We start from the raw sequence: 16,485 nt of genomic DNA on the forward strand, positions 1-16,485 counted from the left end.
ATGACCACTAATGCATGATGAAAAGTTTGAGGAAATATTGAATCCACCAGAGAAAACAGATTGGCAAACATTCAAAAATGTTACTCAAGAGTTTTTTGGGAAATCGAAAGGAGAAAAATTACCGTGATACTGTCAATGATCTTTTAAAAATTTGGGTTATACTATGTACGTAAAGGCACACTTCCTGCACTTACACCTAGATTTCTTCCCAGAAAATCTTGGCACAGTGAGCAATGAGAATGAGGTACACTTTCATCAGATTTCAGCTATGGAAAAGATGTATCAAGGAAAATGGAGTCCTAATATGCTGGCCGATTATTGTTGGACCATCAAGAGGAATGCTGCACAATCAAAATATAGCAGAAAATCATCATTTCTTACTTTCTAGATGAGTCAAATATTTGAATATTGTGTAATTAAGAATGCAAAAAGTATTAAAATGTTTGAAATTATAGATGCCTGTCTCTCAGAAACCTTGTGTAATTGGAAAAAACCGATATCAGATTTAAATTCAATAGAAAAAATACTATTAGAAATGCATATTTTTCTTCCTAGGGACAAAAAAAAATTACTTTTTATTCCCCAATGTTATTACTTAAATATGAAGAGTTAGGAAATCTAAAATTTTTGACATGAGTTGAGTAAAAAGAGTAACAAAGGAGGGTAAGTGAGAGTAACTAAAAAAAAAGAGATTCTAACATAATTTTTCATACGAATTTAGATTATAAAAGAGCTCAGTCACCACAGATTTATTTTTATTAGATAATCCGTGGAAAGAACAACAAATTTTTCATTGTTTTTCTTGAAGGAGATAAATTTTAAACAGTTGATAACTTTAAATATGGTAGTTCCAAACAAAACAATTTTAATGGCAAACCAAGACAAATTTACACTGAATGGACACTTCATCATAACACTTTCAGAAACTCTTCTGACCTTCCAAGGACATCAAGAAGTTGACAAATATAATAAATTGATTTAGCACACATAACAAAATGAATTTATCAAATTATTGTAACAAATACACAGATCACTTCCTCATGTCCCTGTGCATGTGTAAATTGTATGGCCACAGCAAATAAAAATCACCTTGCACGCCTTATCTAACATAAGTAAAATATTCAAAAATAACAAACTTAAAACAACAGAAAATTTGACTTTTCTCTCCATGTAAAGAAAAGTGTTACTAAAACACAAAATTAATGGATGTTTTTTTTTCTCTTTAAAAACACAATTATGTTCCTCTACAATGAATGACAGAATAAATATGATTTTATAAAAATTAGCAATAAAAACACTTCAGAAAGGAACTTATTCAACAATCACACAAATAAATCTTTGCAAATAAAAATTGTCATGTATACAAAGTTACATATTTTATGGTTTCTCTTGAACCCTTATGATGACAGTAGAAATTTCAGAAACAATTTTTTACTCATTTAATGGTGGTTTTGAAAAGTTGTAATGACAACTTTGAATCTTTTCTATTAACAGGCAGCATTTTTAAAATTATATAAATAATGTACGCATACCTTTTTACACACCTATGCTTCAATCAGAAATGTTTATTATGTACATCAGAATATGCAGTTAATTAAATAAATAATATTGTGAATATTACTCTAATTAAATGCATTATGTAAACAATAAAACAATAAAAATTAAAACCAAAAAGAGAAAGGCGATTGAAATAAATTTGAAATTTTGATTTAAAAAAAAAGAAGAGATAATGAAATCAAAAGTAAAGTAAAAACAGTAAACAATAATTCATGCTAACAAATGCATTCCTGAACTTGTACTAATATATTCTAAGAAATCCAACGAAAAGGTAATCTAACACTTACATTTACAGAAAATACTGCCAATTAATGGAAACGGTTCTCAAGTTTTTTTTAAATACCTAATTTCATTAATTTACTCTTTTTTATCTATTTCATTCTATTATTTAAATGTAGACAAATCTAACAATAGACTGGTTATATTATTCGGTTAACTTCACCCTTTTAGAAAACCTTGAACATTAACTAATTTTTATAACTGTTAAAAAATTCACTTAATATAGTAGAACCAATACCTTCTTCAAATGGTGTATAACAACCGATTCGGTATGTTCCATCAGCAAGTGAAGTAATATGGTTTTTCTGTGAGAGACCGAGATGGATTGGTTATAGTACATGTCACTTCTACTTTTCCAATTGCACCAGAATCCACCAGACACCTGTAACAGAAGAACTTAATAATGTATTATACATAAAAAATTAACTATTTTATTTCATTTGATTATATTATTTTAGACTAGAACCTAAATGTACCTCCTACAGTAAAATAGTATTTTTTCTGTAACTGCAAATTCTGATAATAAAAATTATCAGAGATCATACTACCTTCAGGTGTTTTTCACTTCTTGAAAAAAAATTTAGATTAAATTGGAATAATTATGACTTTCTCATAGTTTAACTAACTGATTATAATAATTAAATTTTATTACATTTATATATCCTCAGTTTAATTATTTCAGCAGTTTTTTGCCAATTATAGATTCCAGTAACACGCAGTGAAACTGTACTCAACATTGTTTAAGTCTGTTTAACTATGGGAACTAGATTATTAAATGAGGCTTCAGCTATTGAAATTTTATTCTTATTTCACATCCTTCAATTTTCAGGATGCTACTCCTTGAGACAGTCCAGGATTTATACAACCATTAGTTGTAAAGGGGTGTAATTTATTACCTTATCTAAAATCTTTTAATGTAATTTTCTGTAAGTTATTTCTGGGTTAAGAGTTACAACTGAGTTATTGATTGCTTCCCTTTTCATGTGATATTTGAAAGATCAAGGCTAAACTGTACAAGCTATTTTAACACCATCAATTGCTTATTTCTATTACCTGCCTTGGTTAGTACTTCAATTCTAATTTACAAGACATCCTGGATCCTGGTATGAGCCATAAAATAGCTACTATACTATTACTATTCTTAATAAGTAAGGGATGCAGCTATCTACTTTCCCTGGTCAATAAAGCTGTAATATCCTCTTCAATTTTGTGTGTGTGTGTGTGTGTGTGTGTGTGTGTGTGTGTGTGTGTGTGTGTGTGTGTGTATGTATATATATATATATATATGTGTGTGTGTGTGTGTGTGTGTGTGTGTGTGTGTGTGTGTGTGTGTGTGTGTGTGTGTGTGTGTGTATATATGTATCTATGTATATGTGTATGTATATATATGTATATATTGACAGTGCTGTATAAGTAACTGAAATTCTAATTAAATGTAATTGGATGAAGGAGTTAAGATGTAAATTTTTGAATTTATAACTAATGTTATTATTGTTATTAAACTATATTATTTAATTTTGTTTCCTGAATTATGTGTATTTTTAATTATGTGTACATGTTTATCTGTAATCTTGTATTTATGCAAAGACACTAATAAGACACTAATAAAGACACTAATAATGTAATTGTGTAACGTAATTAAAACACCAGTATTACTCTTATTTTTATGAACTAATAATTATATGAGCTATGATTATGAACCAATGACTAATAATTATTATGAACTAATGATTAAATTTTGTATTTTTAATTTATATTGAAATTTTTAATTTATATTTAATGTATATTGATTTTTTTGATTTTTTTATGTACTATTGTGTAACACACAAAGACTATAGTTTGCTGTCCTATTACACAAAAAATACAAACAAACAAATAAATAAATTATTATTATTATTATTGCAAGAACTTTGGTGGGCACCACATACTCAAATAATGGCAATACATTTTAAAAAAAATAAAAGTTAACATTTATCGGTTAAAAACTATACACACCAAATATGATTTCTGTCACGATCAATTAAAATATTTTAATTTCATTGAATTGCACTAATTCACTTTAATTTATAATATGAAAACAATTTCATATTCACCAATAAAACATAAAAAAATACTAGTATAGCAGTAGGGTAAGTGCTCAGAAATTATTTATTAAAATATACTATTAATTCTTTAATGCAAACCTGAAACCAAATCGTGGAATTGAATCCTGTTATAATCATTTTGCAACACCTATAACATCTGAAGGAGCAACATTTACAAAATAAAAGTACGTGAACTAATTTAAACGAAAATGACTGAAGCCGTGCTTAATAAACCAGTTCCTGTTCAATCTGCTGTAACGACACACCGAATCAAATTCTATAACAATTATTTTTAAAAACTTATCATCACTGACTGTCCTAGGCAAGAATATAGCAAAGTTCCACTTCAATAATCTTAAAAAATGTAGTAATGTAAATTGCAGTTCTTTTTGATCGGGTAACTGTATACTATGATACTATTTTTTTTTGGAATGTCTTAGTCGATATCTAAACAAAAAAAAAATCATAACTGTATTACCTGTACAGCATGTCTTCCTCCAGATTTTGGTGTGTAACTGCATGTATATGTACCATCTCTGTTGTCTCTCAATTTCATATCAACATTAGTGCTCTTAGCGTCCAAAACCTGTAATTTTAAATAAAACTAATGAATACATTAGAAGCGATACAATAAATATTTTTGTATTCGATTATTAACTTATGACAATTATAGACCGGTTACAAAATCTAAGTAAAATTTTACATGTTGGTGAAAATGAGAATTTTAATTATACATCAGGTTTCTTTCAGTTTAAGTTACCATGAAATAGCTAAATGTGCACCATAACTATTACCTGATATGAGGTAACTGACACAACCAGTCTCAAAGAAGTAATGAGTTTTCTGTACAAGACACAGTATAGAAATTTAGGAAGGATTTACCTTTGCTTTGTTTAACATCGAAATACTGGAATCCACTGAAATATGTGTGACATTCAATCATACAAGTGATACCTTTAATCTGTTTATCTCATTACATTACACTTTGAGAAAACTACACCGATGGTGATCTTATCTTCGTATTTTTGGAATACAAAACATAAAATAGGAGCAATATTTTTTGCACAACAATAAAATAGGACAGATATGAATATATTTAATACATTAAAAACTGTATAACTTAATTTTAACAGCTTCACTTAAATTATTTAAAGGGGGTTATATGAAAGTAATGCATCCGCTATATTCTCATGGATCTAAAATGCATTGCAGTTCCTATATAAAATCTAATTTTATAAAAATAACGCCGCCATATTGGTTAATCAAGCTAATGTAAAATGCATTATTTTTTTACTAAATAAAGAGTAATAAAGTTATTACTTACTTTAAATAACGTCCTAAATTGTGTTCAACAGTTATTTTTCTAGAATATTCTATAAAAAAAGTTCATCATTATAAACCCACGTACATACACCAAAACGTTAACGACGAAAGTGAAATTGAGTCGGTAGATGGCATCATAAATACTTTTAAAAAAATTATTAACAATTTTACATATAAGAAATTTAATAATAATAAAAAAAAATTATATAGCTTGAAACACAAACGTTTTGCCACTGTTTGTTCAAAAAATATTTATGATAGTTAATAAATAAACAGAATAAAATTGTTTCTAAATCTTATTAACAGATTGAAAAATTTATATACATTTTTAATTATGATGTGTTTACAACAAATTATTCCTCGAATTAAGATTATTTTAAGTCAGCTAAAAATGTTTAATATCAAACAAAAACAAGATCGATAAGTAATAATGTATTAGTTGTCAGCTAATTAAAAATATCGTTGAATTTAGCTTGGGCATAATTATAACAATTATTTACTAGCACAGTAAAAGTAAGAATCTGTAAATTTTTTGATTTATTAATCATGAGGTTTAATAAATTTTTGAATTTCACTCATTAAATTGCCGTTCAATAAATCTTAATAAAAACAAACTTGGTTTTGTTTTTCTAGGTTAAAAACTTTAATCACTATCTTCCGTACAACTTAATCTTGAATTCTTAATATTTAAAAATGCATTCACAAAATATACAAATTATTATAGTTAATTTTTCCTAAAGAGTGTGTGTGTGTGTGTGTGTGTGTGTGTGTGTATGTTATACTTTTAAAACTGAGTAATAAAAAGTCCTATTCTATATCGTAGCAGAATTGAAACTGTAAAACGGTTAAAAGTTAAACCTTCAACACGCAGCAATTCTTCCCTCTTCCCTCTCCATGTCTAACCGATGTATCCTTTTTCTCCTCTGCTTTCATTGCACGTATATCTTATATAACACACTTTTTGCCCTTGAAAATTAACTAAGCATTTTTTTCATTACCTCCACAATGTGGAAACCGGTAAAGAAAATACCTCCTGTTTAAATAATATACCTCAATGTTATATTAATGTTTTTTTTCTAAGAGTAAAACGTTCTGATATTTTATCCGAGGCTACTCTTCCATTTAAAACAAAAAAAAAGCTAATTTAACACATTTAAATTAATCTATAAAATTTAAAATAAACTGTAACCTATCTTATATCATGCGGTCTAATTTTACGATTCAGCGATACGGTCTTCTTATAATGAAAAAAAGGAATTCTAATAAAATTGATTCGATCGTCTAATTTATTTGTTTCAGACTAAATAAAAATAAGATAAAAATAGATGCAGAAATGATATCGCTACAGATAGAAATAATTACGTGTGGCCAAGATTTGAAATTTTTGTCCGATTTATTAAAAAATATTTTTTTTAAAACTATTTTTAAAATGATACAGAATTGACCGAACTGTTTTGAATCAAGTTCGGACAAAATACAGACGGAAATTTAAACACGGTTGAAAAAATAAAGCACGATAATATTTTGAACAAACTGTTATTTTAGTAGAAGAAGTTTCTTTTATACGCATCGAATGTAAGGGCAACTAATGCTAAAACTGCTAGAAAATCTTTCTAAATGGAAATAATTGTTTCTCGATAAGGAAAACTAATCGAAGATAATTTCCCAATTTCGTATTACTGATAATAACCGAAACCTTATCGACCAGTGATTCCCAAACGGTATGCTGCGGCCTCTTCATAGGGGCGCTTCGAAATATTGTAAAACCTCCATTACAAAGATGCTTAACAAATATTAATGCGATTCGCCTATCCGAACCTGAGATAAATTTTTGATATAAGAATAACAAAACGGTGGACAGGAGCGAGAACGAAGGAGAAAGTGTCTCCTTCGTTCGAAGGAGCAAATTGAAATTAATTTTTATCGCAGAATTCTTCAATTCTACGATGAATCGTATTCATTTAAAAAGGATAGTTTAATTTATCATAAAGAAATGAATTTGTTATTTTGATTATATTTTTTGAGTTGACAAATGGAAATCGTACTCATACTTCAGCAATATTTCCACTGTTCTGTCTTATACGAACGAGTTGAGTTACTTATAATCTAAATAGATTTGATAAGATAGGAAGTAGTGGGGCTACTGCTGTCCATAGATATTACCTCCTATCCATAGATAGATAGATTCATCTATTTTGTAGAGGAAATTCCTCTGGTAATCCTGAGAAAAGTTTTTTTTATAACTTATGTGAACGGAAAATTATTTAGTCTAAATAAACGATTTGAAGGGTTGTAGAGTGATTTAATGTGATTCTTTTATTTAAAGGATTTTGCGCAAAACTCGTTTATTAATTTGTTTTACATATCATTTCTATTTCTTCTAATGACTGTACGCAAAATATCTTATAAACTAATATTACTTATTAAGAGTAATATTTACGAATGTAATGATGTTTAATAATTAGACAATCCATTTGGCGATCGTAATAAACATTTTGAATCGGTATATCGATATATAAAATATATATTCGTCTTTTGTGAAGACAGGAAAATATTTCATTTCTCATTCTATAATTCCTAGTAAGCCTGAAAAAAGGATTTCTTATTGAATTTTTTTTGTATTTGTTCGTACAAGAGTTATGTATATAAGATAATACGTACTGTAAAGTAAACCTCTATATAATTACACTGCCGCTTGCTAAACAAAAAAGAAATTTCAGCTAAAACTGGCAGTGTAGTCAAAACAAAAATACAGACGCTATTATATGTAATGTTTTCAAGGTCAATAGCATATAAAAAAAACTATATAACAAATTACTTGTACGTGACCACTGTTCATACTTATTTGATACTAGCAGAAGCGGCAATGCTTTTATATATATATATATATATATATATATATATAAAAGATGGAGAGAGAGAGAGAGAGAGTGAGAGAGAGAGAGAGAGAGAGAGCGCGCGAGAGAGAGAGAGAGAGAGAGAGAGAGAGAGAGTGAGAGAGAGAGAGAGAGAGAGAGAGAGAGAGAGAGAGAGAGAGAGAGAGAGAGAGAGAGTTTAAATGAACGCAATTGAAAATTTGATAAAACAAATTAAAAAACTGAACTTGACAAATTTTACTTATTCTCCTTCCCCTTTTCCCTTTCCAACTTTTTCCTTTCACCGTTTTCCCTCACCCCTCTCCCAGTTTCCTTGTATAACGTTAAGTCAATGCCCCTCCCATTATTTGATGTCATACCTTATCGGACCTTCCTCTTCCTGTTTATTTGTTATTATTCACAGTATTTATCTTTTAATTTTATTATAATATAAAAATATATACCGTATTTATTCGAGTACCCCGCGCCACGATTTTCCGGACCGAAAAGCTAAAAAAAAAATCGAGCACATACCGGTATTTTAAAGTGCAATATATGATAAAAAAATACGAAAATATTCAGAAAGTAAAGCGTTTAATTCGTTCATTTAAATTACAATATTAATATTACATTCATAATTAATTACCGTAAGTACTAGTTTAGTTCAGAATCAGTAGGCCAGTAAAACGAAAAGAAAGTACCACGATGAAAAAGATAATTCAATTCGCTTTTTAATATGGGGTTTTATTTTTAATTAATCACCGTCTGCAAAGATATAACATTGCTATTGTAATTATGTAATGTTAATGGCGTAAAATAATTAAATATAAAATGAAATCTATTAATTTTCATTACGCGTTTTCATTTGACGATGTAAAAATATAATTGACAACATTTTGTCGTCGATGTCTATCTTTTTACTAGTTGGAGGGTTTTAAATAACATGTAAATCAATACCGGATAAAAAAAGACAAATAAAAATGATTTGTTATTAAAATTTTAAACAATTTTTTTTTCAATAGACTTTTCTGTTCCACACCTATATTAAAATTGTACAATTTGAACATTCCTCAAATAGCACATTTTAATAGGTTAATATTAAACCGGTGGGTAATATTTAGGAAAAAGGGTAAGTTACGTCAGACATCAAAAAGAGTGTTGTAGTCACGATACTGAAGAAAGGAGGAGCAGATAAATGTGAAGAACACAGAACAATTAGCTTAACTAGCCGCGCATCAAAAATCTTAACTAGAATTCTGTACAGAAGAATTCAGAAGAGAATGGAAGAAGTGTTAGGAGAAGACCAATTTGGTTTCAGAAAAATTATAGGAATAAGGGAAGCGATTTTAGGCCTCAGATTAATAGTAGAAGGAAGATTAAAGAAAAACAAACCGACATACTTGGAAAATATAGTTAAAAGAAGAGATAGACTTATAGGCCACATTAAGGCTTGCTGGAATAGTCGTTTTAAAATTGGAGGGAAAGGTAGATGGGAAAAATTGTGCAGGCAGGCGACGTTTGGAATATGTAAAAGAAATTGAAACGACTGGCAATAAACAGAGAATCTTGGAGAGCTGCATCGAACCAGTCAAATGACTAAAGACAAAAAAAAGATATTAAAAGTAAAAATATAAAATAATAAATAAATAAATAAATAAAGTATAAAATATAAAATATTAAAAGTAAAATCGGTTTCATATATTAAATTGAGGGATATTAGAGGGAATACAGAAGTGCGGATCTATATAAAATTTAAATTATACCACTCCTTCGGTCACATGTCGGAGTAATAGTGCGTCTCAGCCATTTATTCGGAGGTCCCGAGTTTGAATCCCGGCCAAATAGTCTACAAAATTTCCGTTTTATATTCCCACGCAGAAGTTTCTATCTTATATGGTGAATTAATCATAAAAAATCTGATGCGGACACTACATGACTTCCTTGTTCGCCTATTGAATTACATATACACAGTTATTTAAATGAAAAGTACGTAAAATTTTATTTCATTAATAACTTTTGAAAGGTTTTCTTTTTTTTTATTTTATTGTTATTACTGAATTATTATTTATCGTAATTTTATTTACAATCAGATGTTAATAATTATTAACAAATCAATTTAAAAAAAATGATAAAAAAAGGAGACGAAGTCGGATTCGTACCGAATTTAATTATTTCATTAATTAAAATTTAATTTTTCTATAACTCTGGAACCGATGAAAATAAGTACCACTTATCATATATCATCGAAAAGCTATCGATGAGGACTTTTTACTGCAGTTAAGAAAAAGTCCAAAATCCAAATTTTATTGATCTTGCGTTTTTTGAACGCTTTTGGTCCAGTCGATTGCAATCAAAAGAGGAGGTAGACAACTAGACATTACAACAGTCCTAAATCCAAAACTTCAACATCCTACAGCTAATCGTTTTTGAGTTATTCGAGATACATACGTACGTACAGACGTCACGCCGAAACTAGTCAAAATGAATATTTCCGTTGAAATATGAAAACCGAAATTTGTTCTGATCGTTATACTTCCTTTACTTCGTACAAGGAGTAAAAATTAGAAGGACACCTATGTGTCACGATAAAAAATGATTCTGATCAAACTACTTTAATTTTGCAACCGACAGGTCTAAAAAGGCGAATAAATAAAAAATTAAAGCTTGAATAATCTTCTTGACCGTATACTTCAGATTTAAAAAAATAATCAAATTAAAAAAAAGATCGGCGAGAAAAAACATTTTAAAAAATTTTATAGTATTTCTCCGCGTTTGATCGAGCCCATAGGGGAAATAAAGTTTATCAGCGACTGCAATAACCCACCGGGTTGGTCTAGCGGTGAACGCGTCTTCCCAAATCAGCTGATTTGGAAATCGAGAGTTCTAGCGTTCAAATCCTACTAAAGTAAGTTATTTTTACACGGATTTGGATACCAGATCGTAGATACCGGTGTTCTTTGGTGGTCGGGTTTCAATTAACACATCTCAGGAACGGTCGAACTGAGACTGTAAAAGACTACATACACTTGATGTACACTCATACATATCATCCTCATTCATCCTCTGACGTATTATCTGAAAAGTAGTTACCGGAGGCTAAACAGGAAAAAGAAAGAAGTGAACTGCAATAAAATAGTTTAAATCTTAAAATTTTACATTTAATTTCTTTTTTTCGATTTTGCTAAACGGAAATGTTCCATTTTAAAGGTAAAAGGCCACTTTTGTCTTTAACGCTGCATATCTCCCTATCTAAGCAACGTAGCGATAAAATAAATAAAAAAAAGGGTTTTCATCTAGACGATTTAGCTTTAATGATAAATTGTGAAGTCTTTAATGTAGCGTCACAGTTTTTGGCTTTTCTTCATTTTGTGCCGAGGCATTGAAATCTATTGAAAGACTGTGACCGGACCGAGTATCATCCGCTCTCAGCTTAACCTAAGATATGCAATGTTTAAAAATAATAATTGCAATTGCCGTTTAGAAAAAAAGCATCTTAAAAACAGTAATTGTAATTATTGTTTTTAACAGATGGTAAATTTAAAAATTTTAGGAGGCTCTCTAGTAACACCGGAACGGCCAGCAAAGCGGTTCCTGACCGTCTTGTTATATTTTTTTATGTGCGATAACACTTGCATCATAATTTTTCATCCTAGTAATATATTTATATAGCTTCGTTTCCTTCCCGTAAAGATTTTATTACAATCTATTTTTTTTTATTTTAATGGATTTATTTTTAATAAGTTAAATAAGAATTTTTTTTTTTTTTTAATTACTTTTCAAAACAGATAAACTTTATCGTAATATTTAAAAAAAAAAAAATTATAAATATTAAGGGAGATTAATTATTATTTTAAATAAAATGTAATAAATATAAAATAATCGACAAATCTTGATTTAATTTAATTATATCGAACGTCTATATAAGAAATGTCTTTATAAGAAAACGTCTATATTAACGTGTTACTCGCACAGCAATACTCATACGTACGCACACACACATGTACACATGTTTACGGTTGTATTTGAATTGTACAACGCTTGACCAGTACTGTCTGACGGTAGCCAATGAAGGAAGCCACCTGCGTGTGTTAAAAACCCCGTCCCTCTCTCACCCTCGTCGCATTAGTTAGACTGACAGAAGTTTTTACTTATGCCTCATCCCAAAAAAATTAAATAAAAAAAGATTTACCTCTAAAATTCCTCTTAGCAAAAGTCCTCTGTCAACGTATAAACTATACAATTTTATAAATTATGTTATGGTATTATTTTATCATTAACTCTTGAAATATTTATTTTTCATTTATTTATTTTTTTTTTAAATCTAGCACAAATGAAGTATTACAATAAATAAATATACCTTCAAAACTAGATACGGTGATACAGATGGGGTTGATGTTCTATTATTTAATCAAATCTAATGTTCAATCTTGTGTAATGTCTTTATCAGTAATGCAAGATTTCGCACGCACACACACACCGCGAGCAAATGAAATCTGTTATTCCATAATTACAATTTTTGCTTTTTAATTTTTATTAAAATACCAGTAGACCCGGCAATGCTTCGCTATTGCTATATATATAGAGAGAGAGAGAGAGAGAGAGAGAGAGAGAGAGAGAGAGAGAGAATTTGATAGATTTGATACACAATTGAAAATTTGATAAAAAAATTAAAAATCTGAACTTCACAAATTTTACCTTTCACTTATTCTCCTTCCCCTTTTCCCTTTCCAACTTCTCCCTTTCGCTCTTCTCCATCATCGCTCACCCAGTTTCCTTTTTAGCCTTTCCCGTTTTCCCCTTTTCTCTTTCCACCTTTTCCCCGTTTTCCCGCGCGTAAATCAGTCCATTAGTTTTTTTATCTTTAGCGGACACACATACGAACATGCGTTTTATATATATATATATATATATATATATATATATAGAATAAAAAAGTCTATTTGAATATTTGTTTGTTTCGTAAATATGTCGACACCGGCCCCACCTAGCGGGTACAGTTTTTGCAAAAATATTTATTTTCACGTAACTAATATTCATATTCTGAATACGAACCAAATCGGTCCATAAATATAATTTTTCTAAATATCTCAACCTCGGCGCCAACTAGCGGGACCATTTTTTGCGGAGATAATTCTTTCCATTTAAGTAACACGTATTCTGAATACGAGGCAAATCGGACCATAAATACAATTTTTCAAAATATCTCGACCAAAGCGCTACCTAGCGGGTCCAAACTAATTCAGAAACCTTCCCTGGCATGCGTCCAACCGTTCCCTAAATTTTCATGCTATCGGATGAACGGTTTAGAAAGGCTTAAGAGACACACAGACAGACAAACATTCAATTATATATATATATATATATATATATATATATGTCGGAGAATAAAGTACAGTGGAGTATCTTCCGACAAAACGATGAGAATATTCTTTAGAATGTCTGTATTTTTAGTAGTTTTAAGAACTGTATTATTACTAGTAATATTTTGTAAAATAAGGTTTAAATTGTTTTATTGCGGTAGGCTTAGGCTAGGTAGGCACATGGTTGTCAACGTAGTCGGGATCCCAGGACGATAGGGGTATCATAAAATTAATAAGGAAAAGGAAATATGCAGTAGGTATATTATTTGAGAATATGGAGAAAGGGTAGTCTTGCTTTGGAACCCAGATCGAACAGACGTCCTGGTGGTCGCGAATTCGTTATTTCCCTGAGCCTCGGTCTATCGCAAGTTGTTTTAATATTATTTGAATTCTAAATTGAATTAATCTTATATTGTAATTCGTGTGCTACTGAGTTATTGATAAGTGATAATTATCATTTGTAATTATTTCATTGTACGAGTTATCTACTCATTTTTATCAATTGAACTTTATTGTAATCTGATATATTCTCCACTTGTAATGGTGGGAATGAGTGAAGCACAAAACGTTGAATCCCTGACAAATCTCCTCGCCTCTCCGACATATAATTACTTACTTAATAAACTTCTTATCAAATGTTACAACCCTCAGTATCGATGAACTGAAGGCGAACGTTCGACAGAAATCAATGCCCTTGACAACAATGTGCAAAACGTTGCTGTCAAAGTTCTTGCGACACCTGACGCAAATTCAGGTGAGACAGTCAGTATCATCGCTTGGAACATTTTTTACAAATATAAAACATATATTACAAAAATATAGTATATATCCCCAACGACAAATGTTTTCCAGCGATTCATCTCAAAGCTACCTCCAAAAATTTTAATAAATAATAATTACCTCTAAAAGTTTTTTCTCTATTTTCTTTTTATATGATCTCTTTTAATCATTATGTAATTATTTCAACGAATATTACGCTACTGGCTTTTTTCATCTACAATACTAACCGGTCACTACACCGAATACTTCCCGTCTAGCGCTACTGCGTTCATTATCCTTCTTGTGACAAATAACAATCAAAATCTCTTCAATTTTTAAAAATGTCACTTATTGTAATCTCTGCAGAGCCACAGTTTGGTCAGTACAGGATTCGAAACTTTTAATAATTTGAAGTATACGGGTTTCAAAAAAGTCGGTTTCCATTTTAAAAATGGTAGTTATAGTCGGTTACCTGTCCTCCGTACGGGTAAAAAAATATTTCCTACTATTTGAGATATTTCCATGCAAGAAACTTGCAAACTTATGGACGGAAGGGCAAGAAACGAAAAGGACCTAATCCGGTTGTTACCGTAAGTTAGTTAATCCCCCACAATTTTGAAACGGTGAAACATTCGTGATGACAGTAATCATATGGTCCTTCCAGGTTACGTAACATTTCAGAAAAGTCGGTTTAGTAGTTTTTTGCGTGAAAAACAGACTCTCAGAAACTACTAGATTTTTAAATACGGTATAATAGAATTTAAGTTAAACTCTACAAGTTTGTTTAACAGAGTTATTCTACTTCAAACCTAAAAAAACGTGTTTTTCGTCACTGAACTTTTCTGTTCTACGCTGGATATCGTGAAAATAAGGGATGATAGTACTGTTTTTTTTAAATTCTATTTTACAGGTCAACAAACATAAGAAACCATCAATTTTACCCCTTATATAACGCCTTAAAAATTTCAGTATGACTTATTTCACAGGGGAACTGAAATCCGAGCGAAATTTACGCTAGCCGTAACTTTACAAAGAAGCGTTTTCGGACATATGTTTGTACGTGAACTTTTTCCTTTATTTCAAGATCTAGAATCGGTTCCCAAATTATTTCCCTTTCTTCCTAAACCACCCTGTATTTACGATAAATAAAATAGAACTGATAGTTACCGTTTATTTAACGTTCCATTTCGGACAAACCTCAAATCAGGTGACTTTTTATTAATACAAAAGTGCACGTTAAAACAATCGCACGCGCGCGAATAGAAATTTGATATCGCATATCACTAAATATTTAAAATTAAATAAGTAAAACGAATGAAAATTGCAACAACGGGAAAAGAACTTCTCCCCCTGTTACGCTGAAAGACGTGGGTTGAATTCCCGCCTAGTTATGGTAAACGTATAACAAAACAATCAAAACGTAATTAATAGCTGAACCGACTTAAAAGTGAAAAATAAAATTAATTACTCGATTTCCGTAGCTGAGCGGTAGCGTCTCGGCCTTTCATTCAGAGTACCGGGTTCTAATCCCGGCCAGATACGGTATTTTTCATACGCTACAAATTTCCATTTTCACGTTCCCGCTTTAGAAGTTTCTTTGTAAGATTTTGCGGTGAATTATTTCATCGATCGAAAAAAATAAATAAATAAATGAAATATAAACATTTTATAGATAGATGGTAACAGTGGCGGATTGAGTCATCATGCACGCGTATCAGGAAGTTGTTTGGCATAGTCTAATGTTTGACATAGCAGAACTGCGGTTCAAATTCAGTAAGTTAAATTAGTAAACAATAGCGAACCGTTTCTTTGTAATAGCGAAACCAAACGATCTGCTACTATGTACCTCATATTAAAGCGCAAACAAATCATCCAAATTTTGAACCGGCATCCGGGTTCAAAACGTTTTTCTTTTTTGAAAAGCAACTATCAATGGAATAGTATGGTTTTTTCATACGTTCATAAGTACGAAATTTACTTCCCCCCCCCCACCGTCAAAACACTTTATCTTTTCTTTTTTGGGATTCCTCAGACGTAAAACTTCGAGAAATTAAAAAAAAGACCATACCCCTTTTTGACTGATTATCATACTTTTCCTTCTTGCAGTATACCTTTAGATCTATGCCAGGAAAATAGAATGAAAAATATTTTCGATCGGTTTATACATATATTCTGTGTATTTTTAAATTAAAAAAATTATAATAAAAAGTCATTTAATAAAAATTTCCGAAAAAACTTATAAGATGATCATTAGAGAGAATTTATCTT

General features: G+C 30.1%; 1 protein-coding gene across 2 annotated transcripts in view; it reads right to left on the reverse strand.

Moving 5' to 3' along the window:
• LOC142331231 (uncharacterized) overlaps positions 1 to 16,485 on the reverse strand; it is a 447,558-nt gene that overhangs the window by 420,192 nt on the left and 10,881 nt on the right. The window contains exons 1-3 of one of the 2 annotated variants that reach the window (XM_075376981.1): positions 5,245 to 6,045; positions 4,399 to 4,506; positions 2,075 to 2,218 (exon numbers count right to left, since the gene is read on the reverse strand). In XM_075376981.1, the coding sequence (XP_075233096.1) occupies positions 2,075 to 2,218; positions 4,399 to 4,476 (222 nt within the window). In that variant the 5' untranslated portion in view covers positions 4,477 to 4,506; positions 5,245 to 6,045. Of the gene's footprint in view, positions 1 to 2,074; positions 2,219 to 4,398; positions 4,507 to 5,244; positions 6,046 to 16,485 lie in introns of those variants that run through there. The other variant, XM_075376980.1, reaches the window with a different exon arrangement.

This window comes from Lycorma delicatula, chromosome 10 (assembly GCF_047948215.1).
Source record: "Lycorma delicatula isolate Av1 chromosome 10, ASM4794821v1, whole genome shotgun sequence".
NCBI classification, from domain to species: Eukaryota; Metazoa; Arthropoda; class Insecta; order Hemiptera; family Fulgoridae; genus Lycorma; species Lycorma delicatula.